The following is a 25,261-nucleotide window of genomic DNA, read 5'->3' as shown; positions in this document are numbered from 1 at the left end:
ATCCAACACACGAAAAAGAACTCCTGGCAATTGTGAAAGCATTGAAAAAGTGGCGCAGCAGTCTTTTAGGGGTCAAATTTGAAGTCTACACTGACCACCGAACATTGGAATATTTTCAGGCGCAGAAAGAGATGTCACGTCGGCAGATGAGATGGTCGATGTACATGGCAGATTTCGATTTCGAGATATGTTACATCCGAGGGGAGGAAAATGTAGCAGCAGATGCCCTATCAAGGATGCCGGACGAAGAGCCAAATTCAAGATTTGCAGCCTGTGCATTGGCCTATACACGGAACCCTAATCGCGCCCCAAGAGGATTTGTGGGATCAGTGTTATCTATTGAAATTGACCAGGAGTTTGTACAGGCAATAAAGGATGGGTATGATGCCGATCCGTTTGTTAAGCAATTTCGAGATGGAATGCAAAAGCACAGTCTAACAGGAGCACGAGAAGAAGAAGGGCTGATTTATCTTGGACAAAGACTAGTAATCCCAAACGATAGGAAGATCCGAGAACGACTGTATTATCTGGCTCACGATGTTTTGGGTCATTTTGGATTTGACAAATCGTATGAAGCATTACACGGGTCGTACTACTGGCCTAACATGCGAAGAGATCTCGAAAAGGCATATATTCCTTCGTGCACGGAATGTCAGCGAAACAAAGACCGAACAACCAAACCTACAGGACCACTTCACCCACTTCCTGTCCCAGACAAACGACTCACGTCAGTTGCATTGGACTTTATTGGACCATTGCCCGAGGAGAAGGAACGCGACACAATACTCACGATGACTTGCCGTTTAGGTACTGATATACAACTGATTGCAACTCACTCCTCATGGACCACAGAACAAATTGCGCACAAAGTTGTTGACCACTGGATTTGCGAAAATGGATTGATGGAAGAATTAATCTGTGATCGCGACACAATCTTTACATCAGATCTATGGACTGCAATATGCAAGATTTTGAATGTAAAGATCAAGATGTCGACCGCCTATCATCCAGAAACCGATGGAGCGAGCGAGAGAACAAATAAAACCGTCAATCAAGCAATACGATACTATGTGGATAGAAACCAAAAAGGCTGGTTAGACAAGCTCCCTCGCATTCGGTTCGCAATGATGAACACAGTAAATGCATCGACAGGATACTCGGGTTTCCAACTGAAGACAGGTCGATCTCCACGGATTATTCCTACAATGGCAAAGGCAAACAAGGATGCACCAATGGTGGAAACATCAGCAAGAGAGATCATTCGGAAAATTGAGATCGATGTGAAGGAAGCGCAGGATGCCTTACATACAGCCAAGATCCGACAAGCAGCTCAGGCAAATGAGCAGCGAGGTAACGAGATCGTGTACCAACCAGGCGATATGGTAATGCTCTCTACAAAGAACCGGCGACGCAACTACAAACGGAAGGGGAAGAAAAGGGTGGCAAAGTTCATGCCACGGTTTGATGGACCGTACGTTGTAGAGGCTGCCTTCCCCGAACGATCAGAATATACACTGAGGTTACCAAACAACCCAAAGACGTTCCCGGGGTTCCATGCCAGCCTTTTAAAACCATTCGTGCCGAATGATCCAGAGAAATTTCCGGACAGAGAATTGGTACGACCACCAACAGTGATAACCGAGGACGGGGTGGAAGAGACAGTGATAGAGAAAATTGTGGATGCGAGAAAACGTGGTAGAGGGATGCAATATCTGGTACGATGGGCTGGATTTGGGAAGGAGCATGATGAGTGGCTTCCAGGGCGTATGCTTGAAGAGAATGAAGCACTGGATAGATGGGAAGAGGAAGAGGCCGAGGACAAAGAAGACGAATAACGCCATAGAGAACAGACCCTTTCACGATGGAATTCTTCAGAGGGGGGAGGGGTGTAAGCCTGGAGACTTACCACACACGCAAACACGCACCGCAGGCGGACGCGCACAACAAAACGGCGCACAAACGCGAGCCCAGATTGGGTCTCGCTAATCAACTTACAAAGATATTGAGACCGAAAGACAAAAGGGAAACAAATGACCTTCGTTGCTTGACTAGAACGCTACGCAACGAAGGTAAATATATTATAGTAATTTACTACACATCATGTATTGACTAGAACGCTACGCAACGAAGAGAGCGTTGTCCCTTCTGTTTCAGCGAGTGAGGCTGCCGATCCCGACAGCCTTCCACTTTAGCGCCAGGATGACATGGTAATCCCAAACGACAGGTCTGTTATCATCAGCAGCAGCTTTTTGATACCAAAGAGCAACCTAATCGTAGAGTCGTCAATTACAAATATGTATGTTTGATAATTAGTTCTACTTCAGTATGAGTGTCTGCTCACCGTCTTGTTATTATTCGAAATGAAAATTACAACAATTTCCCAGAAGTCGCTCACTACTGGTGTTTCCAAGAATGTCTGCGACAGAAGGTACACATTTTCCTCGCAGTAATATTGGGTGTATACACTTCCAGCAGGCAAATCAGGAGGTTTCATCGCAATTGTCGTCCGAAAGTAAACCTGGTTTGCTCAACGTTTGGTATGATGTTAGATAGAAGAAGAGAGATAAGATTAGATCATTATAGTTAGGGGCCCGGAGTGCTATGTTGTTCTAACATCTAAGTATATAATCCCTTTCTTATCTGCCATTTTTCGTTTGATGACAGATATATAAATCAGTGTAAATCATAAATCCCAACATATCCGCCAGAAAAATGAAAGTAGTATTCGGTAATCCGACATACAGCGACTCGATATCCTGTATCAGATTTTCAGTAACCCACACATAATACTGGGGAAATTCATTGGCTAAATCGATGAAATCGTATTATCATCAAAGAAATGAGGGTGTCCAGGATCGATTCAATAGAACATCTGGAGGCTGCACACCATGCCCTTGGATATATCTCAAGGGGCAGCATAGATGAAAAGCATAGTCAAAATTAATGGGAGCATGGTGATTACAAGAGGGTATTTGTAACATAGTCAAATTTTCGTCAAAATAAATGGTGCAAACGCATGGCTTCGGAAGAATGAGGTTTCTGGGAAGGGTATGTCATGATAAGATCAAAAACTAGGTCTACGAAAGAGCTCCAACGACTACGTATGTGGACGTATGGGTGGGGTAAATAGAGGCTGAAAGCCTACCAATGGACATAATCGCAAGAATCAAAGTGTGTGAGCGCTTGGCAATAGATATCCAAAAATATACTCACCACGAATGAGGTATAATTAAACAAATGGGTATGATATCGTCATTTCGTGCGTTGGATCAACTCCTCTTTTTGCATCGAGGGTCTCTTTTTCTTCAGTACCAGATCTGGAGATGACGTGGGTTTCCGACATGGCACGAATACTTGTTTTGTTTGGGATGCGATTAACATTTCGGTCGGTGCATGTTGAGGGGAATGTCGTCGAGGCTGAGGCGAGCTGATGAAGTTGTGGCCAACTGGGCTTGTGTTGAATGTGGTATATCGAGAATACTCAGTGGTATCTCTTGTTTGCGGCACAGGCATCAGGTAGGCTGAAGGACTTGGTGGCTCCGGCATCACACCGCGTATATTTGTGAAAGGATGTGTCGCAAAAGGGTTGAAAGACTCGAGCAATGGAGATTTCATTCTGTGCGATGGTTCTTGAAACGTCTGAGTAGAAGGATCACCAGCTGCGATATCGTGTTAGAGGAAGAAAAGGAGGCCAAGGTCAAGTTTATATACTGAATTTCAGTGACATTGCATCCGACCGATATCCGGTTGGTTTGAAGTAGCAATCCAGGTATAGAAGTGGCTCAAGCTATCTAGAGCATCCCCTGGAAGCGGAGCCTGTCGGAGTGCCTGGATGTCTGCTCAGTATTCTCGTGCACGTGTTATTTCCCCGCACTCGGGTAATGCGATCCATTCTTTCGTCTATTTGGCTGGGCATAGCAGTTTATGCATACTTTCGTTGGACTACTATATATGTAGAAAAATATAAAGCGCGATTATCATTCCATGCCCTTCTTGGTTGAAACTCGATACCAAAAAATCACATTCAATGCATTATGCAATGACCATAGCCTACGTCAACTTATGATTTGTCGACATGACATTATTGTTTTGAACGGATGAGAATGGAACAGGATAGCCGAATGCGCTTTCATTGACTCCAGTCCCGCCAGCACCGACCTAACCTGAAGGGATGAACAAGGGGATGCTGATCGCAGCCCTACTAGGTCCGTGGCAAGAATACAGTAATGTTATGCAACTCTGTTTGGAAAAGATATACAAAAACTGACAAGAAGCGATTGATGGAGTCAGAAGGGTGATTTCTCTTCGTTCCGCGAACCGTATACCAACATCTGGATAGGCACATCTCATCGTGCTTCTACCGGCTGATGGTATTGCAGGGCCCCAATGGCGTAATGCAATGGGAGCTTTTGGAGATAGAAGCCAAAACCTGTCCCGACAGTGCAAAAACATACTACACAGTTGATAGGAGACAAGCGGCGCTTCCTAGCTGCCTCCTGATATCATGGTAATCAACGTCGTGAGCTGCCAAATGTGATCAGTACCCTCAATAATGAGTAGACAACGACATACTATCTTCGACTTCACCCCACCTCTCGATTTGGCTATTCACTTCAACGGTGGCAGCAAGAGCAGCTTCTTCTACAGATATGCGGTTCTTTACCAACGCCAATGCAATAATAAGTGATTTGGCAGCATAAGTGGCGCGTTCCATAGCTTCAGGCTTGTATAAGTTGGTGCCTGATTTATTGGTCAATGGCTTACGTACCTGCCATCTCCCATTGGTCGAAAGACTCCATTACTTTCAACATTTTTTCCTCGGTTTCTTTTGACTGACGCACAGACATGATAGAGTTAGAAACATCTAATTTCACATCGAACGTTTTCCTGGCCCATTCCAGCAGTGGCGTCCAATGTTGGGATTGGAGTCGTTCTAGTGGTTCGGGGTTGTCGTGGAAGAAACTGAAGCTCGCATTGATTAGCATGTGCAGGCAAACATAAGAAGGGATGTGGTGCCCACCAAATGGTATCTGTATGAATGTACTTGACCAAAGCGGCTCGGACTTCAGCACGAGTTTTTTCCTCGACCATGGCATCAACGGCTCTAGAAATAATAGATGTCTGGACTTGACTGTTGGAAACTTTCCATTTCCGCACAAACAAGTAACACGCACCATAGGCAACGCGTGAGGTTTTAAAAGAACTTCTTGATGGTCCCACTCTGCAGCAGCCAGAGCAGCAGGAAGAGTTTTATTTAAGGGCAATTGGAGTGTCTGTCCGCCAGGAGTTTTCAAAGCGCGCTTGTCAAGAGTTACAACTAAGGACTCTCCACGACGTTCAACACCAACATCTTTCCAAAACCTTTTCTGAGATAACTCGGCGCCTAAGAGGGATTGTCAACACAGCGCAACTAAAGATGCTAATAGAGCCACATTACGATTTGTGTCGGTGACTGGGAGGCCGTCGTGCGTGTCAGTAGACTGCCATCGCAAATTGTTGCATTTCTGGCCAAACCTCGTTGCAGGCAAAGACCGGCAAGTTAAGTAAGTATTTCTCCCAAGACGATGAGTGAGCATTACAGTCTATGTTCGTGGTAAGTTCCCTCACCCGGCACCGGCGTTTATACTTCGTGTTTTTGAGGAAACGCCATCACGTGATATTGTGTCATGGGCTGGCCACAGGCACATTCTTGGGTCTTACAACGACAATCATAACCTCCACTTCTTCTTGATTATGTCCACGAACTCGAGCCTCTACTACCTTTTAACACAAAGCACTTATTGATTAACCTATTGTCTGATCTTAATATGAGCTCTAATGTCCCGCATGGGTCTGCCTCACAATCCACGCTCTCAGCCTACTTTAAATCCCCTCCCACCGTCGTGCCACCACGGAAGGGAAAGAGAAGCAGCTCACCCATTGACTTAACCGGTGATGATGAACAGGATGAAAGGCAATCTAAACGAGCACGCTTGACGGGAAAGTCTCTAGCTTCCTCCTTCCCTTCTAGTCTTTCGAACTCTACTAGTGGTCTTGTTGAATCATGGCGTTTTTCACCTGAAAAGCCCAGAAAAGTGGACTCATCGAATCAGCGCACCACTTTTGAAAAAGAGCGCCACGAAGCCTTCAAAAAAAAACTTTTGAACGACAATAGCATCTTTTTGGAAAGAGAAACCGAATCCCATGATTTAGTCGATGACTATGGAGACAGAGAAAACGACGCGAAAGAAGTGCAGCATGACGAGGCTGGTTTTCCATCTGGCTTTAAAGAATTAATATCACACTCAGTTAAAGGGAAATCGAAAGAGAAGGGAAAATCTGCAAAGCGGCCCAAAACTATCGTTGAGCTTGGGCCAAGTGGTGAAACTTATACCTCATTGGAGAAGCAGGTGAGTCCGCAACAACACATTTGATCAAATATCACTTCTTACTTGGTTTTATATCATTTAAGATACTTCAGCTGAAGAAAGACAACGCGGGAACATTGCTAATGGTGGAAGTAGGCTACAAGTATAAGTTTTTTGGCAATGACGCAGAGGCGAGTTGCACATACGGTAAAGCCAGGCACACTGAATCTAATTATCAGTCATAGATAGCCAGGAAAGAACTAGGTATGGTCGCATACATGGACCGAAATTTTCTCGTCGCATCTGTTCCTGTGCATCGGCGGGATGTCCATCTTAAAAAGTATGTTGTAGTAAGGTTCTCTTACCCTTTTTTGTCTTAACTTTGCACACATACTCGTAGGCTAATATCTCGAGGATATCGCGTGGGGATTGTGGAGCAAATTGAAACTGCTGCATTGAAGAAAATTAGCGACAATCGTAATGGTGTATTTGAGCGTAAACTCACACAGCTATATACAGCGACAACGTAAGAATACGAATTTCCTTCATCCTCCCAGATGCTAACCGAAGTAATAAAGCTACGTTGAAGAATTGGACTCTGTTGACGACAACGAAAGATACAGCGCGCCACCATTTATGTGTCTCATTGAAAAACGCAAAGACGTCCACCAAGCTGATGTTTCTATCGGGATGATTACAATATGTCCCAGCACAGGAGACGTCGTCTGGGACAATTTTGATGGTAAATGGTTCACGCATGGATTTCCAATGCCGTTATTCTGAGATAGCTTAAAATCAGACACAATCATGAGATTGGAACTAGAAGTATGGTCTCCTTCGCTGAGAAAAATTAGCAATAACTTAACACCAGATAGACAAGGCTTGTACACACACGACCTTCAGAATTGCTCATTTCGGATGATGGATTAACGGAACCCACGGAAAAAATGCTGTCGCAATTCTCAGGGTACGCTGAATTTTGTGCATCGATCTCTCCAACTGACCTTGGGAGGCCAGGCTCTCTTCTTCAGGACATCAAATCCGAATTGAAAGATTCAGAAAAATGTCGAACTACACGGATGCTTTTTCGGATGTTTCAAGGTTCTACACAGACAGGAGCAGATTTGGGGCAGCTTCTACGAGTTTCTCATCTGGTAATCCCTCACTGATTATATCTGTTTGGTGTCATTTAATGACAATTTCATTTGTTAGGGAAATTGATGGCTGAAATCACTGATTTGCCTGAACTTGTCGTGATTGCTCTAGCTCATGCCATTAAATATCTATCGGCCTTCGGTCTTGCAGAAGCTTGTTTGGAAACAAGATTTTTCACCAAATTTACTACAAAAGCGCACATGCTTCTGGCAGCTAACACTTTGATCAATCTGGAAATTTACCGTAATGAAACGGACTGTACTTCACATGGTTCTTTAATATGGGTCTTAGACCGAACAAAAACTAAATTTGGAGCCAGGCTTCTGAGGAGCTGGGTAGGTAGACCATTGGTAGACAAACGGTAGGTGGCTTTTCCCGCGGCAGTGTCCAAACTGATAATAGATTGCGATAGCATACTAGAGGAAAGGATAAATGCAATACAAGAGATACTAGAAAGCTATGACGATCTGTTGCTCACCCTTCGTAATTTGATCAAAGGCCTCCCAGACTTAGCAAAAGGATTGAGTCGGATACAATATGGGCAGGTAAGGCACAGTCAATTATACAAGTTTTTTAAGGTTGACGAATTCTTTTGAGTGTACCCCGAAAGAACTATCCATTCTGCTTCCGGCATTTCAAAAGATTGCGTTAGCGTATGATACGATTGAACCTGAAAATATCGGCTTGAAGTCTCCAATTTTAAAACAAATAATATGTTCACTGCCGAAGCTAAAGGGGGCCATAACGGAGTTGATGGGCGCTATCAACATCAAGAAGGTGGCCGAAGGCAAAAAGAACTCTATGTGGACCGACTCTGAAAAGTTCCCAGCGATAAGCGATGCGGAAGGAGTATGTGCCAGACTGACTCTGCGTCGCAATGGTCTTAACTGTCCCGCTTTTTAGGCGTTAGCAGCAATAGCCGAAGAGTTAAAGGATGAATTGAAAAGCAGTAAGCGAATATTGTTTATGTCCGAAACTCTTGTGTGACCTTTGAATCAGTCAGAAAGTTGTTAAAAACACCATCGCTAGAATGGACAAGTGTGGCAACTGACGACGTAAGCTTTTTATAACCGCCCTAGGAACGTCCGTTCTAATGTCTATTCATTCAGTATTTGGTGGTGATCAAGAAAGGCGACAAAATACCTATCCCTGACAATTGGATTCTTCATTCAAAGTAAGCATTCAGATGCAATAAATAATAGGATTGCTCTAAACGAATATCAAGAACGAAAACTCTAGCTCGGTACTATCCGCCTAGTGTACGGGCCAAATTAGATGAACGTGCACAATGCCGCGAGATCCTTGAAGTAGTGTTAACACCCTTCGATCGCAATAAAGTAAATGATTAACTCGATTTATACCAGGTTGAATCAAACAAGGCATACCTCTCGTTTTTGAAGGAGATTTCGAACAACTACTATGGCATTATGAGGGATGCCATCAACAATCTAGCAACAGCTGATTGTTTACTTAGTCTGGCGCAGGTGGCTCTTCAAGAAAATTATGTTCGACCGCAATTCACCGACTATGATACTCTCGAGATCATTGACGGCCGTCATCCTATGATTGAAGCATTCAGTGAAAATCCCTATATTCCCAACACAATCCAAATCGGCGCTGAAAGTAGTAAAACAAAGATCATCACTGGCCCAAATATGGGAGGGTGCGCATTATTATGATGTCAAAACATAGAGACTCAACCTATTTTAATGACAGGAAGAGTTCTTGTGTCCGGATGGTTGCTCTTATTGCCCTTATGGCACAGATAGGCAGCTATGTACCTGCCACCTCTGTCAAAATGGGTCTTCTCGATTCAATTCTAACTAGGATGGGAGGTAAAGAATGTATATTGATCTGTCTACACTACATTTTGCTTACATAGCGCCTCAGCCTCCGACGCCCTTGCTAGGGGACGATCGACGTTTATGGTTGAGATGTCGGAGACCAGTGAAATTTTACACACAGCAACCTCCAAGAGCTTGGTCATCCTAGATGAGTTAGGCAGAGGGACGTCAACTTTTGATGGTGTAAGTTTTTTGTTCCCTGATTTGATTACAGCTCTCTTTACGCAGAGGGTTTTACTGAATGCTCCTGTAGATGGCCATTGCGGATGCGACATTGCAATACCTGGTACAAACTAAAAAATGCAAAACATTATTTATCACTCACTATCCTCTGCTGGCAACAAGATTGGAAAAGAAATTTCCGTGTGACATACAGAACCTCCACATGGGATATGAATCCGAAGTGCGGATAGATGGCACCCGCGACATCACATTCCTTTATCGCCTTGTTACGGGTTTGGCTACAGGTAAAACACTGCCTTAGATTTCAGACATTGAGATTCACAGGGCATGCTCGTATAGAATCCTTTGGCATCGAATGTGCACGATCTGCCAAAATTCCTACTGAGATCTTGAGTGTCGCCGCTGAGCGTGCTGCACATATGCAGGAGGAAGTGGAAGGTCGGATGCGGAGAAATAAGTACGTTTTTTTGAAGATTTCTTGGCGCGTGCTGAACTGGAGCATCAGATTATGCAAAACTCCGTACCTGATACAAAAATGCTTTGAGTACAAAGGTATTATGGCAAAAGCTGCATTAGGGGAACTACAAATAGCGCTGCAAACGATGTGAAGTAGATAAGGAGGTGGTATCTAGTCTGGATTACTTGTTTCCCTTCGTTTTTTTGCGTTTGTTAGTTTTAGTAACAACTGATTCTACTTCCTCGTCGTCTGCCTTCCGTTTTGGTGCAGCAGTTTCAACCCCATTCTCCTCAGAAGCGGCACCTATCGAGTTGGCAATTTGTTCGCACATCTTGTGGAGTGCGGGGGAAGTTTTGAAGCGAGAAGTTTTGAGTTTAGATTGCAAAGATATCCAGGATTTATGATCCCATATCGACTGGACCTTCGCAGGAGATATACGCTTGGTTTGTTTAACAGATAACAATGCAAGTTTGAATACTTCTTTCAACTGAACCGACGTGAGAGATGCCTTTTCGTCACAAGAATCGGTTATGAGTTCCAAGAGAAGTTGTCTCAGTATTGGCATAAATGTGACTGCCTCGCCGGTCTGTTCAGGCTATTTACAGCCGGTAAGATACTGAAAATAACTAAAGATTGAAATTTATACATACCATTGAAGGTAACAACCCAATAAGGAGTTCAAGGAGTTGTAACAGTTGGCATTGTCGATATGTGTTGACCGACTTCGTGCAAAGATTTATAAAATCTTGGCGAAGGGCCCATGCCTGCACTGGGAAGCGGCGTATGAAGTCTTGGAAGAAATGAGAGTTAAGGGAAGAGTTCTTCCGGGTAATAAAGTCAACGAGGGACTGCCTGTAATTTTCGACAAGTGCGCTTTCGGATTTCAAATGGACAAATATTTTGGCGAGGTATACACTGCACAGGCTGAGAATGGAAACGAGGTCAGACGAATGTGTTTTCCGTGCCAGAGTGTGTATGTTGGATGCGACGAGAGAAAGTTGTTCTATATCGGCGTCTGTGGGGATTTCTTTTGACTTTCCAAAACGTGAACGAAGAATGCCACGGGCTTTGTCTGCCAGCTGCCTTTCATCTTGACTGGCAGTTGAGACGATATCGATGAGAGGGGTGATTAAGCGCAGAACTAGAGAATTTGAGGGTTGTTTCTTTAAATATGTATCTACAAGGTCGAGAACACGATTTTTGAAATGCGTGGCCTCCCGTTGGACATCGAGATCTGTATTGTTTGAGAGGTGAATTAAAGTCACTAGGATACCACCTGAAGTCAACACCTACTTTTGCCTGATTTTCTCTCGTTTGCGCGACTACGGAAGACTTGGGCTAATTGCTCGTCGATGGCCATCATTTGATCGTCATCCATGAGTTCTTCGTCTTCGCTGTCTGTTTCACCAGTAGCAGGCTCGATTCCATTCACCCTTAAGGCTTCCTCGATTTTACGTCTTAGCTCCGGGTCCTCTTCATCGTCACCATCCTCTGAAGAAATTTCATCTCCCTGTCCGCTGTCTTCATCAGAGTCTGATTCTTCGTCGCCTTCTTCGTCCTCAACATCTTCCATGTCGTCATCTTCATCGTCTTCATCGTCTTCCGCAAGTTGGGATGGATCTCGTCTTTCCAATTGCTACACACGAAATCAATTGAATACAAATAATCGTTGAAAACCAAACACCAAACTGACCGTTACAATAAGATCAATGGTGGATTCCTTGATTGACCCTGATAGCAAAGCGAAAACCTGGTTGCCGATTGTGCGCATATATGCAGTTGACTTCTCTAAGAATCCGATAATTGTATCGACGAGGACATCGACTGGCTCGTGATCAGATTCCTCTGTAGACTCTTTAGTTTTCTTCTTCTTCTTGTTATCAGAAAGAAGCATGCGCGAAATAGCTTCAATGCATATCTATACAACATTCAACAATGATAAGGTATGGAAGAATAGCAAGGCATACCTCTAGAGAATCGGACTCCCCGTTATCATCGTCCTCACCAACACAACGGCGTTCTAATAAAGTTCCGAGCAGAAGCAATTCGGCACCTTGAGCTGCTTCCGATTTACCATGTAAGACCTAAAATGATATCAACACATGAAAGGCCAGGAGCAGGAAATCCTTACTTTTCGTAGTTTGGCTATTGTTTGGTGGGCTTTGGCGAATAGAGCTGCATCCTCTTTATCGACTTCAACAATGGCCTCAACATGCTTTTCATCCTGTTCCAGTGACTCGATGGTTGATAGAACTTTTGCAACCCAGAATTCACCATCAGAAGCAACGGCGTTGATTCTCGTTACCTTGTCGTCTGTAGGATAGATATAGGGTAAAGTGTGTTTGGATGACATGTAGAATGCGCACCATGTTTAATAGCAGTTACCTGACCGCCGAGGTCGCTTAAACACGCTAACAAACGATCACGACAACTACGCCTTAGGTCGTCAGAGAAAACGGGATTTGGAATCGTGCGAAGCTGAAATCGGCATAAATGACTCTTCGAAAGTTGACAGAGACGCTTGAACTGACCGGAATGATAGGGCTCTTCGATGATTTCTTTTTGATAACGAAAAGGCCGTTGACAACATACCAATTCAAAACGGAAAGAACCCATTCATCTTCTTTGGGAATTTTACCATTTCGAATTAAACCACCGAGCTGTTCAATGATCCATGCTCTTCGTGAATTGGTGGCGGCAATATCAACCCTATGCGGACCTCTAAGTGACTTGGAGAAAGTTGACGTCCTTACATAACTCACCCACTATTTTCAGGTTCGTTGACTTGTGCTAGAAGATGGTCGATATAACTTTGAATTCCTTTTGAATCGAGGGATGGTAGTATAGACTCGACGGTCTTGGTCCTAGTCAATTTGTCAAATTGTTGACTCCCATTGACTCCGGTGAGTTGCAGAATTAGTGCAAAGCCTAATTGCGGCTTTCTTTCGACGAAGGTTTGAACCTCTGTAGCCTAGAACATATAATGATAAATATAGAACATAAGTATTTGTGAGGAATAGCTAACCGTTTGTTGGGCAATTTTGTGCAGGTATCGGTCTTTTTTAGAGAGATGATTGATCCACGATCTCATAAAGTTTTTCGTAAACAACATGGGCATGGTGTCTTCGGATACCCTCTTCAAAGACTTCTGGAACACCTGGAAACCCCAGTACTTCCGCTGGGAAGAAGCTGTTGAAGAGAACAGTGATTCTTCACAGTAATGTTAGTTCTTGACTTCCAGCATCACATCGGTTATGGTATGCATACCATCAACAACAATCCTGAAGAAATCTTGAAAAGAACCTTTGGGAGGTTTTGAGGAGTTGGGGCCAGGCAACAACTGGTCGAGAATGATATCCCAAGCAAAATTGACCTGTGGTTTCCAAGTACCGCTTGGGGCTTTGCTGGGATCCTTGGAGCCGTCTTCGTCGGCTGTTGATTCCTGAAAAAATAATAAGTAAGTCGAGAATAATTATTAAGATTGACTAGCCTTCAAGATTCGCGAAATCACCAAAAGATTTCCTGAACTTAATAGATCCGGACTTTTGAAGTGCGGTGAGAGGACTACTTTCCAGTCGTGTTTGGGATAATACTCTTGAAGTATCAGAGCCAATGCAATCTTCTCCGTTGACCACACAGTATTTAAGACGAAGAGTATTTGGACTGTTTTATCGACAGCTGTATCCTTCCAAGGAACTTCAGATTGATGCAACGCGCTTACTGCCAAACTAATGGCAAACCAAGCACTCTCCCGTAGCCAAGATTTCTTTTCGCCGAGTTCAACGAGGAGAGTAATGATTTGCTCATAACTTTCCGCGGACGAAGCGGAAGTAGAAGACGAAGCAGAAGTAGCAAGAGGTTTTGTTCGTACAATAAGGCCAGACTGGATGACCGACATGACGCCAAATAACTTGGAGAACATAACATCGCGTTCTTCTTGGCCGGTCATGGATCCTTGATGTTTGGTGCTTTCAACAATGATACTCAATATCTGGGAGCATGTCACTGTGTCTATACGAGATAGAAGCTATCAAAGACAAAAAGATGAACAAATCAAAAATCAAAGTATATGACAATTAAACAGTGAACTCACCTCGGTAAGAGCCACCGCAAAACCCAATCTACTACTTTCCCTCGAACTGGCTAGACCTCTAATAAGCCTCCGTATTGAGTAGGACACGTCCTGAGCGTTGAGCAAATCAAGTCCATCTGATTTTGGTGTATCGTCGGCATCATCTTCGTCGTCAGAAACTGAGGATACTGGTGCGACCTTTTGAGTAAATTGAGCTTGAAATTGCTCCAAAGATCCGACAAGTTTTACTGAAGCATCTATACGTTCCTTCTTGGATGCAGATGAAAGATGCCAGAAGAGAGGAAGTGTCGTGGTCATTACTTTTGTGGGGTCGGCGCGCTCGACAACTTGCATTTCTCTAACTTTTTTTTACGTATCCCGTGATTAGATTGATGGGCGTATTTGGTATTGCTTATAACGAAAGCCGGTGCCAAGCACTGCAGAAGATTGAAGACAGTTAAGTATGACGTATTCGCAATTGAAACTAAGAACTTCAACGCCATGAACAGATAGCAAACTCGAACGGAAAAAATGATATTGCTTTTGATATTAGGTGATCAGCGATTAGTACAGGTATCAAGTGCGTAGACAACAGCAGACAACAGCAATAGCAATAGCAATGCGTAATAGGTGGGTAATTTGAGAATTGGTGAATGATAAATCAAATATCGATGTCTAGCAAATTTCTAACCTTGGGGATCCGTGACGTTTATTCGTAATGTATAAAGTGACGTTCACCAGCTCTGCATTTCTCACAATTTGATCGTGGACCGAAAACGACGCGTCTTTTCGGCGACATTACGGATCCTAGTTGAGCAAAGGAGGCTGCAGGCGAGACAGACATTGGCGCAATGTCAGAAGGAGGTGGAGTGGATGGTTGTGACAGCGAAAACATCAATCCAGATGAATTATCACTGCTATCAACCCGGTGCTGTGATGGATGTTGAACACTAATGGGAGTCGCTGGGACGACGTTTATAAGCGGTGGCACGGTCGGACCAAACACCCTTTCAGCATAGCGCGTTGAGTATTGATGTCGAGGGGAGCTACTTGGACCTTGCTGTGAAGGGTGCTGATCTTGTATATGTTGCTCAGGTTTTGAAAGGGGGTATGACACAATATGGAGAGGAGAAAGTTGTGGCTTTTCCAAGTCTGTGTGCACGTTTTCGTTACTTTCCTCAGAATCCATGACCTTCAAAACAATAAACGGGAAGGGTCCAAAGTGTTTGAATACTTCCTCACCATATCCACATCCCCAATATTCTGTCCAGATCTCGATGCAAAGGAATTGTCGTGATCAGATGCAGCATAAAGAGGGCTGTCGATAGAGAGCCCTCCTGTCTGTTGCACCCAATCCTCAGAAGGCTGTCGACTACTGCTCGTTGAGCTCACGCTCAAATGACGATCATTGACACGGTCAGTAATTCCACCTATGGCCAAAGTAGGCTTTTTCTAGACATTTAATAAAAAAATAAGCTTCCAACATTGATATAAGATAAATCTACATACGCACCGAAGGCCTGTCACCCCCACCCTCTTCTGGAGAACGCGCTCTCTTGCTTGAATTCATTCCCAACTTGTGGAAACCTCTGTGTGATGGACGCAAAGAAGGAAGCTTATGATCTACTGCCATGTGGTGACCCGGAATATGTCTACCTAAAGAATAAAGGGTCTACAGAGGCATGTGGCTTGGATTGGTCAAAAGGAAGTCAAAGGCCTGAGGCCTCAAGCTCAAGCCTGGAAAACTCCGGGAGCGGCCTTTCAAGTCAATACATCTTCGTTCCGGACTCCCGTGCCCTTTCGGAAACATCAAATACGCTCAGCAATGAGGGCGTTGCCATTATAAACAAAATCCGCGAAGCTTTTACAAGGCAAAGCAATTTCATATCTATTTATCTACAATCATGACTGTACAGTTGCGACTGTACACAGGGGAATACATTTTGGAAGGTATGGTTTTACAATTTACTCTACAGATCAGTGAGATGACGGACAACGTTTTCTATAAGCAGATGTCGATACTAAACCAGAGCAAAAAGGCTGATCATCCCTGCATGTTTAGACCACCGCGAGGCAGTCGGGGCTCGCCTTCGACGTATTCTTCTCCTGTCTCCGCGCGTAACATATCATTCAACCAAGCGCCGTTGGGTTTGATCTTGATACCACGGTTGTACATCACGGCAAGGTACAACCACGCAGCTGCATTACCAACAGTCGACACCTCGTCAGACACGTGAGTTTTCGCGTACTGGCTCATTTCCCTGTATTTCTCCACGTCGGTGTAAAGGTCGTAGAGGTGACCAGCGACAGCATCGTTATCGCCGGGGGTAGTCAGATAACCAGATTTGCCATCTTCAATTTGGAGAGGAATGCCACCGGTGCGACAGGCAATGACGGGCTTTCCAGCGTGAAGAGCTTCGGAAACCTTCACCTCGAACCCTTCGCGAGTTGACAATTGCAAAGCAATTCTAGAGTTGGCCATCAAAGCATTCAACACTGCCGTCTACGGTGAGATTACACAACCTGCAGTAAAGAAGATGAACTTACATTGATCGCTCGGAGGGAGCCTCATGACAACAATGTCCTTAACATACTTGTTGTATGGCTCGGAATTGACTTGCTGCATGACTTGATCGTAGATAATGCTAGCGTCAGGATCATCAACCGCGCCATGCCCACAAAGCAAGAGTTGAGGGTGCTCTTCGTCAGACAGATCAGGGGATTTCTCTTTGAGAAGGTTACGGAATTTGTAATAAGAGTCGATGACGTTGTTGATGCCTGATATCTTTGTTAATGAAATTGATAGATAAAGTTGGTGATTAAGACAGACCCTTGGCTGGATCAAAGCGAGCAACTTGTACGATGTAATCGCGTTCTGGCCAGCGAAGTTCGTTCATCTTCTCCTTTGCACAGAGAGCTCTGAATTCTCCCATGTAGTATTGAGAATCCCTATAGTTACATCAATTTAAGGCTGAAAACGATGCAGCAAGTGCCAAATTTACGTACCACGGGTCGAGTTCTTTGTTGAGGCCATCAAGCCTATATAAAAACATACAACGTTAAATATAGGATATTCAAATAAAGGGAATAAATACCAGTCTGTTGCAGCGCCGAGTAGTGCAAGCTTTTCGGTGGGCACATCGCTGGGGACGAACTTGCTAACCGGGTGGCCTGTTGAAGAGTCAACTAAGACTGAGTCCTAAAAAGGAAGAGGACTGACTGATGAAAAGATCCGCAAGTTGAATGTTGTTCCACAAGTATTTCCAGACCTCTTCCTGGGGAGATCCTGGTACGTGAACCAAGTCACTTCGGATTTCGATATGAGAACGATAAACAATAGGAAGTTCAGGTCGGATTTTTTTGATAAGAGGAATAAGACCAGGCATTTGTGGATCATCTAGCAAGAAATTAACGTAGACTTTGACATCACATTAACAGAACTTACCGATGAAGGCAATATCAACACCTCCAGGTGCTAATGGACCGCCTTCTGCTGTCCAACGCAAGCCGTTTTTTAATATCCAGGCGTCAAAACCGTCCTTAGCTTCTTGTGTGAGACGAAGGTCCGGTGCAGCAACTCCTTGGAGGATGTTGTGGTTGTTCTTGGTGGTACGGAAAACACTCGGCGACGGGTTTGGAACATACCTATGAGTGTAGGCGTAAGCTGACAGCGAGAAACCGAAAACAAGGGTGGTACTGACCAAGCAGCATCGACGTCAAGCGCCGTCAAGAATCTAATCAACGCGTGGCGCATCTGATATAAATAGATTAGCTTATATTTATTTATAGTTAAGGAACACATACGAGGGCGACACCACCTAAAAACAAAAAGATAAGGTTGTTGGAAACGGTGGAGAAGTTATGACACGGACGTACCTCCTTGTGGGGTAGAAGAGAAAAATCCAATCTTGACTTTCTTCTCCCGTAGTTCATCAGCGAGCTTGATAACGGCGTTCCACGTCCTGAGATGTCAAAGAGATTAAATCACTTATCGATGAAATGGCTTCTATTTTACCTAATGCCGACTGTAGCCTTGTATTCGTCAAGATCATCGAGCAGATGGACCTTTCCACCAGCATCTACCATGACCTGATTACGAGGACCGATGGTAAGTCGGGGGTTGTTACCAGGACCAAAGTGCATTAGACATTTACGGGCTGCCGAATCAGCCTGCTCGTCTATAGTGCGTGGAATTGGAAGACGTCCGCTTACGCCTGCCTGAAGGCCAGACATAGCGGTCAAGTGTGCAGAGTCGACATATACAGTAGGAGTTTCGGTTCCAGATGGTACATACGAGCCAGTCGTTGAAGAAACACGGTGTTTGATGTTGGGTCTGGTCAAAGAATCTGTGTGGAAAGGTTTGATATTGAAAACATATGGAACAATGTCCATATCAAGCCAAAGTCGAGTGCATAAATTGGGGGACTAGAGCGAAACGACGCGCGTCAATCTACTGATCGCAGAGAGGACAACGGATATCAATACCTCCTTGAGGAGCGACAAGGTGACACCGGCTCCCAAAAACTTGCAGAGATGACCAACAGAGAACTTGCGGAGAGTTTGAAGTACATATTGCTCGATTTCTTTGGCATTTTTGTCCGGGTTGTTCGCGTTGAATGGAATCACAATGGATGCGAAATCGGTGCTGTAGACCGAGTCGTGGATGGAGACTGCGATCTCGTATTGGGTATTATTGTTAATGACTGCGCCAGCGACAGCAGCCCACATGGGCTAATATTGTAATTGTTAATAAGTAAGAGGCAGACAAGATGGCTAAGTGGACTTGCAGTCAAACTGGCAAAGGTGGAGGGGACATGGGGCCTCTTGTCGTTGGAGACGCTGGATGAAAGCCTGCGCCTGACCGCGGCGGAGGGAACAGACTCGAACGAGTAGGAAAGATGGGCCATGATAGTGGTTGGAGAAATGAAAAGTGGGCAGGTGGAGAGATTATATAGGAATCTGGTAATGCAGGTCTGGGGTTGCTATCCCCAAATGGCAAGTCTGCCTTGGTCCCAAACTGATGCAAGAATCGGACCAATTTGATCCACGTGATCTCAGATAAAGACAGAATCTCTCGCCTGTTCGTCCTCGTTGTCGGCTATCCATTCACATGTCCGCTGGCTGTCTCCAATGCTCGGCCTCCACAGTCTGGGACGCCAGCGTCGCCTCTGCCGTATGTACATCCTGTGGCTCTCTTGCCGACCCATCCCAGTCGCTTCTGTCTTCCTCGTCGTACCTGCATCAGAATGATACCTTGGAACCTTCGCTTTGGGATCCATCGGCTTCCACGACCCTCAAAAGTCTCCGCACCCGCAACAATTGGGACCTCGCGGGCCAGGGCAAGGAATCAAGGGACAGAAAGAATTCGGTGAGTCTCCTGCTCCTTGGCAATCCGTTTCGCATCATCCACGCCTCCAGTCCCACCCCTCTATATTTATCGTTTTTAATATCCTCTCTCTCACTCACTATCCTTCGTCACAGTATGCTATTGCCGAGTTCATTAAATCTCTCGCGGTGTCACTCAACGCTTCCGGTCTATCACCGCGTGCTACAACTCTCTTTAATCAGGTAAAATCCGCCAGTAGCTTTCGCTGGGGGAAGAAGTCTAGGGCCGTAGCTGCAGCTTGTTTGGCCATCGCTTTGCGCGAGTCCAGCCGTCCCGATTCACTTCACGACATTGCTTTAATAGCCGATGTCCCACCAACTTCTATTTCACGCCAGTTTATGGCCATTACATCGGCACTCGGTCTATCTCTCCCCTTCGCTGATCCATCCGTGCATATGTCTACTCTCCAGGCACATATCGCTTCTGCAATTCATCAAGATTCTAGACAAGACTCTTCCCTTCCTTCTACTCTGGTCAACTCTCTGGGGAATGTGTGCTTACGTTCTGCTGCCAATATCGCGACTGCCCTTGGGCAAACCCTCGCCAGACTTTGTCCCGACCATGATGTCCTCCGGTTGCCTACGCCGCCCACAGCTTGTGGTATATTCATTTTGGCATTAGAAGCCGAAAAACGAGCAGTCTTTAATCCACTCAGTGACCTTGCACAATACCTGGGCACTCCCAACCACGTTTCAAAAAACGTCGTTATGGCGCGTTACAAATCCATTCAGGACATAATTGCAACATGGATCGCAAAAATACCTTGGTTGGAAAAATATGAAAACAAAAATGGTCGCGCAAAAAATTCCAAACGTCTCATAGTGGCTAGGGGTTTGAAAGACGCAATAAAGTTTCATGAAGACCTTTTTCAACAAAAATCAAAACCATCACTAGAACTAGACCTTGAGGTAGAAGAAGAAGAAGATAACTGCAATCAATCTAGTGGAACTTCACCACCGCCCTCTAAAAGACCAAGGCTAAGCAGTCCAATGTCGCATGCTGCCCAGTTTCTTCTCGACCCGACTGGGACGTCATTGTCATCGCATCAAGAACGGTCCACCTCTTCTCTGATGTCTTACCTTCCACTTGCTGGCTACATTCTTGCTAGTCGAACTGGTTCCCCCGCCTTCCAGGCGCCTACCCGCTTGCAGCTTCTCGCCCATGATCGCGGTGGCGTGGATGAAGCTCATATTCCCGATGAAGATCTTTTCGTTGAAGGAGAACTCGAGAAGCTAATCCGTCCGGATTCAGAAATCTCGACACTTAGAGAAAAATTCGGTTGGTTAGAAGACGAAGATGAGAATAATCTGCACAATGACCAACAACCGGGACGTAAGAAGTACAATGCATCAGGAAAGAATGATGAAATCCTACACGGAACGCCTTTAAATCCGCGAAAAAAATCGCGTCTCAATCTGGAAGCTCTTGCACTGTTCATGGCTGAGCGTCATCATGAAGACAACGGCCCAGACCTCAGCGAAAATACCTTCAATGACAACTCGTTTGAAGCGGAAGACAATGTTCTTATCTTGGAAGATGAGCATCGAAGCACCATTGCTGCTGGCCTAGACGCTAGTTTGGTCGATGACGACGATGATTTACACTCAGCCGACGAAACTACTACTTCAAATGCGTATCGTCGTTATTACGCGTCGCTGATGTCTGGAGACACGGTAGCTCAAGAGGCAGATTTTGCCCTTGAAAATTGGAGTCCACCAACACTTGATCATATCGTATCGGATTCTCGATACCAAGAAGAGTACGATTAATTAATTTCTTTAATTTTGCCGTTACAGGTATTTCATTGTTTATAGGCGTCCTCCATGAGCGGCCATTTTTTGACCTTGCACTTTTGGAGGACGAACTTGACGCCTGCCCAAATCCACCTGATTTAGGTCAGAACGGGAAGCATGTTGTTTCGCCTCTGCTAACGTGAGTCATGTTATCGAAATGTCGCACTACAAATTATTGAATTTTTCTCTTCATTATGGCCGATGAAAAGTATTTAACCTGGACTTGAGTTTTGAGGTTAAAGGTAAGGGGCGCTTCTTAACGAACGCTGACGCCCAATATAGATTGTTATCAGCTCTGAGATTACTCTGGATAGAGTTAAGTCTATGCTTTTCTTGTGCGACCGTCGTCTTTGATTATTCCTTTTCAACTTCATGAGAGTCGGTCGGAACATACCTAGTTGTTCTGTATTTTAACTTTCCGTCTCACACGCGCTAGACCGTTGTGAGTCTTTCGGACTTACGATCGACCAATCCCAACGCTATCTCTTCTCCAGAGGACACGCTTGCCCATACGTGGTTTATTATGTGTCCTGAAGGATATCCTCAAATCCACCTGACTGAGGGTTTTACAAGAAAGTTACAATACACCAATGATTTGCTGTCAAGACTGGATCCTTAATTTGTCTTCACTGTTGTTGTTGGTCCTTTTTTCTACATCATATGGGAATTTTTGCACAGTCCCCAGATCAACCTAGATGTTGGGGAAATAGACCTTGCGATGTGATCGCTGATGGATCACCGGTGTCTTTGCGGGTCGAGGTACATACGTACGCCACACTGCGGCTCTATCTACCGGTTAGCCGTATGGTCATCGCAAAGAAATAGATACCATTTGAACCGCTTCATACTATCAGACATTCCCTTTTTCTTACTTTTTAACAAAATCCGGAGCGACAACGCTAACGAATCAGGCGTTGTGTTCATGTCACCCGCCGCATGTTCTCCGCGTTTTCTTTCGCGATGAATTCCCACTGACATAAATATAATAGAACCAAGCTTTGCCCAACCGTTCTACAAACTATGCCTATGGGATTGTAAAAATATCAACGATTTCATATTGATTTCGAGATAGGCAATTATAGAGGTCATGCAAGCATTACTATTGAATTCGGAAGAGAGAATCGAAAAATTGAACAAGACAAAAATTATTCCCAAGGCCGGGTCGACTACATACTATATAGTCGCTCGACACTGGTCTCAGAACCAAGTATACTATGCGTGTGTCTTAGCATCATACAGTAAGTACCTGAGCTCAGGAATCAAGATCGTCAACACACGAATTAAGGCCTCATAAAAAACGTGCCCTTGACATGATTAGAAACGCCGCAAGGCTGAAAGATGAGCGTCCCTGCATCGATTATCGCCCCAGTTAAACGGCTCAGTGGTCGTCTGACATAAATGAAGAAGCTTTCATATCTTCCTAGGTGACTTTTCTGGGTCCTTCGTGTAGGTATCCAGTAAATTTCTTGTTAACTCTGCAATTGAGGGGTAAACTAAGAAGCCGCGCTGCGATGAGGTTCCACATCGCCGAGGGTATCCATGATTATCTACGGCTGTGGCTGGCTGTGGCCGAGATTAACGACTTCGGACAAGGGACAAGTGGACTTCGTGCGTGGCGCTTAAGCAACCAGGAGTCTCCAACAAAGCCTAGAATCTCTTTTTCTTTGAGAAAATATCACACATCAGAATTTAGAAGCATTAGGGGGAGACCGGCCTAAATGCCAACTTTACCGAAGCATGATAAGAACTAAGTAATCTGTGTTGTCCGAGTTGTTACTAGGTGCCAAAATTTTCCCTGGACATCGTAGGTGTGAAGTCCACAGTTAAGTTAGTGAGTGTTTTATTCTGCAACCGGTTTATAAAATTTATTTGTGGGGTTCGCGTAGATAAAAGAGAGGTCAAATTCACATATTAAGAAAGAAAACACGGTGTGCAAGCCCTAAAGGCGAGAAAACGATTGTCCATTCCGTACCCCTTCAACACTCACGTCATCGTTGTCCCCGGGTTCCTCAAAGGAACGAAAGCACCGCCCGAAGTAGATTGAATGTTCGCCGAGCCACCTGCCACAACATCTTCCTGGCTCAAATCGGGGCTTCCCGCTCCTTGCTTCCAGACGTTTTCCAATCTACCAGGTCCAGGTGGTCGAGGAACCGTTCCAGCCAATTCGAAATGATCATCGGTACTATCCGAGTATTGATGCCTGTTACCGATGTTCGTTTGACCATTAAATTGGTCAATATGAGTAGGAAGAACAGCACGATCGTTGTCTTCCCTCTTGATGCGAGGGGAATAGGGACGGTGAGAGAGCTCAGATGAAAGAGGCGGATAATATTGACGATAGGTAAAGAATGCGAAGAAGGTTCCAACAAGTGAGCCAACTAGCACATCTTGCCAGTGATCTATACCGTTGTAACGTCAGTCCTTATTGGTGATTTTATTACGAACATAAGCATGTACTGACGGCGATAATCCATAGTACGAGAGATAGCCACTAATGAAGCTGCCATGAACGGAGAAAGTGCCAACCACGCTTTACTCTGAGAAATTTAAGTATCGGACGTCTACAAACATATATGAAAGACTAACCGCGTGGCCTCTATTGTCAAATAGATGCACTTTGCCCGCCAAATAATATGCTAAAAAGCCTAGTCCAGCAAAAGACACTATAGATTTATATTGAGCAAAAATGTATTGTGGAAGATTCCGTAGTGACTATCCAAACTCACTGCTAGAATGGCCAGAGAAGAAACTTCGGAACCCATCTCTCAAAATACCATTGTCAGTTTGCGTGCAAACGGTCCAATCCGTGGAGCCATATGGGGGGTCTGTTAGTCCTGGAGGTGGCTTGCATCGGTCAAGGAGGTCTATGATAGATTGCCAGATGTAAGCACTCAAGCTTGTTAGATGAACTGAACATTGTTGATACCTGGTCGAGGCCGTCCAACAGTGATTTTAACAATTTGAGTCAAAGAGCCGGTCATCGACAACCCAAGAATTACTGTAATTCGTGTCAGAGAACGCTTTGAGGTATGAGACTATCTACATACACCCTAGGGAACCTGTACGCAATAGGGGTTATTGTTTGGCTAAGTAAAGGAAGGTGGCCAAAGCTTACTATTGTGGAAATCCCACCAGGACCGGACAGTGATGAAGTTGACGATTGGCATAATGAGAAACGGCGCAACAAAGCAGATGAAATACAGTGCAACATTCTATAACTAAAAGTTAAAGATTGTTCGGCTCTTACATATCAGGAAAACGTACAGGAACGCGTTCATGTACCGCGTAGCTGGAAATGATAAACTTTAGATTTTTGAATTAATGAAGAAGTTTGGTAAGGCGCTTACGGGTGGCGAATTCTTTGATTCAAGATGATGTCAGGTCTGACCAAGAACTAATAATGACGAACAGGCACTCACGACGAATCTTCCAAGGAGAATACTCTTCGGTAACCATCTACCTTGTCCAAAGAGAAGAAGAATGCGCTGGATAACTCATCAATGAGGCACCGAATTCAAATGATTCAGGTTACATACGCCAGCACAATTGTCAATGCCCTAGATTCAGATACATGATGATCAAACTAGTTCGTGTGATTGATCCATGGACTCACCAGTCAGGAGCATACGAATATATCAGCTTCCTGCGTCGGATGGGAGTCATTGGCGCTGCTTTGGGCATGGGATAGACCGGCTGAAATAAATTGCTCATGATGGTCGAGTAAGGGTGTTGAGATGGGTCGGGGCTATTGATTCTGTTGTAGAATGGCATGAGGCACTGGGCACGATTGTCTCCACGGTGGGTGCGACCTTTGTGTTGTCTCGACCGCAGCAACACTGAGCTGTGGAATCCTCCAGCAAGACAACAGGCAGATAATAAGAGAAACGGCTGTGAGTGTGACTTCCTGCCTGAGGAGAACGTTCTCGGATAGACCGTACTAAATTTAAATGGACTGTTGGAAAGGACAGAACAGCCCCACACCACACAGCCATCCACTTATAGCGACTTACGTAAACTCCTTGGA

At 44.8% G+C, this 25,261-nt stretch overlaps 6 protein-coding genes across 6 annotated transcripts; 2 read left to right on the top strand and 4 right to left on the bottom strand.

The window, feature by feature from the left end:
* Positions 1-4,346: 4,346 nt before the first annotated feature.
* JR316_0003469 (ATP synthase mitochondrial F1 complex assembly factor 2) lies at positions 4,347-5,576 on the bottom strand (the record flags this gene model as incomplete). Its single annotated transcript, XM_047889242.1, has 6 exons — positions 4,347-4,429; positions 4,573-4,716; positions 4,769-4,962; positions 5,021-5,121; positions 5,175-5,383; positions 5,438-5,576. The coding sequence occupies 6 exons, from the start codon at positions 5,574-5,576 to the stop codon at positions 4,347-4,349; spliced, it is 870 nt and encodes a 289-aa protein (XP_047751616.1).
* Positions 5,577-5,807: 231 nt separating this feature from the next.
* On the top strand, positions 5,808-10,137 carry JR316_0003468 (DNA mismatch repair protein MSH3; the record flags this gene model as incomplete). The annotated part of the gene is made up of 21 exons (XM_047889241.1): positions 5,808-6,389; positions 6,461-6,554; positions 6,597-6,687; positions 6,748-6,873; positions 6,926-7,089; positions 7,147-7,172; positions 7,223-7,314; positions 7,365-7,501; positions 7,560-7,863; positions 7,915-8,047; positions 8,100-8,351; positions 8,406-8,451; positions 8,502-8,557; positions 8,612-8,676; positions 8,728-8,809; positions 8,867-9,165; positions 9,219-9,337; positions 9,393-9,529; positions 9,600-9,813; positions 9,869-9,986; positions 10,035-10,137. The coding sequence occupies 21 exons, from the start codon at positions 5,808-5,810 to the stop codon at positions 10,135-10,137; spliced, it is 3,240 nt and encodes a 1,079-aa protein (XP_047751615.1).
* Positions 10,138-10,167: 30 nt separating this feature from the next.
* JR316_0003467 (rDNA transcriptional regulator pol5) lies at positions 10,168-15,691 on the bottom strand (the record flags this gene model as incomplete). Its single annotated transcript, XM_047889240.1, has 16 exons — positions 10,168-10,581; positions 10,637-11,220; positions 11,280-11,622; positions 11,680-11,904; positions 11,954-12,070; positions 12,118-12,299; positions 12,353-12,464; positions 12,518-12,695; positions 12,749-12,957; positions 13,012-13,196; positions 13,254-13,428; positions 13,498-14,013; positions 14,080-14,420; positions 14,815-15,250; positions 15,301-15,510; positions 15,572-15,691. 16 exons carry the CDS (start codon positions 15,689-15,691, stop codon positions 10,168-10,170), a joined length of 4,347 nt encoding a protein of 1,448 aa, XP_047751614.1.
* A 411-nt stretch (positions 15,692-16,102) lies between these two features.
* Positions 16,103-18,965, bottom strand: JR316_0003466 (Trehalose phosphorylase; the record flags this gene model as incomplete). The annotated part of the gene is made up of 13 exons (XM_047889239.1): positions 16,103-16,554; positions 16,606-16,836; positions 16,889-17,007; positions 17,065-17,097; positions 17,154-17,229; positions 17,279-17,455; positions 17,504-17,703; positions 17,760-17,812; positions 17,863-17,876; positions 17,935-18,020; positions 18,074-18,483; positions 18,544-18,789; positions 18,825-18,965. The coding sequence occupies 13 exons, from the start codon at positions 18,963-18,965 to the stop codon at positions 16,103-16,105; spliced, it is 2,238 nt and encodes a 745-aa protein (XP_047751613.1).
* Positions 18,966-19,168: 203 nt separating this feature from the next.
* Positions 19,169-21,213, top strand: JR316_0003465 (Transcription initiation factor IIB; the record flags this gene model as incomplete). Its single annotated transcript, XM_047889238.1, has 2 exons — positions 19,169-19,426; positions 19,540-21,213. 2 exons carry the CDS (start codon positions 19,169-19,171, stop codon positions 21,211-21,213), a joined length of 1,932 nt encoding a protein of 643 aa, XP_047751612.1.
* A 2,007-nt stretch (positions 21,214-23,220) lies between these two features.
* On the bottom strand, positions 23,221-24,918 carry JR316_0003464 (Phospholipid phosphatase 5; the record flags this gene model as incomplete). Its single annotated transcript, XM_047889237.1, has 12 exons — positions 23,221-23,636; positions 23,699-23,774; positions 23,824-23,900; positions 23,964-24,101; positions 24,164-24,235; positions 24,285-24,296; positions 24,353-24,449; positions 24,502-24,526; positions 24,585-24,596; positions 24,657-24,722; positions 24,774-24,794; positions 24,851-24,918. 12 exons carry the CDS (start codon positions 24,916-24,918, stop codon positions 23,221-23,223), a joined length of 1,080 nt encoding a protein of 359 aa, XP_047751611.1.
* Positions 24,919-25,261: the final 343 nt, after the last annotated feature.

The sequence above is a fragment of the Psilocybe cubensis genome, chromosome 3 (genome assembly GCF_017499595.1).
Source record: "Psilocybe cubensis strain MGC-MH-2018 chromosome 3, whole genome shotgun sequence".
Lineage (NCBI taxonomy): Eukaryota > Fungi > Basidiomycota > Agaricomycetes > Agaricales > Agrocybaceae > Psilocybe > Psilocybe cubensis.
The sequence above is the reverse complement of the archived record's forward strand: the minus strand, read 5'-3'. Positions and strand labels throughout refer to the sequence as shown.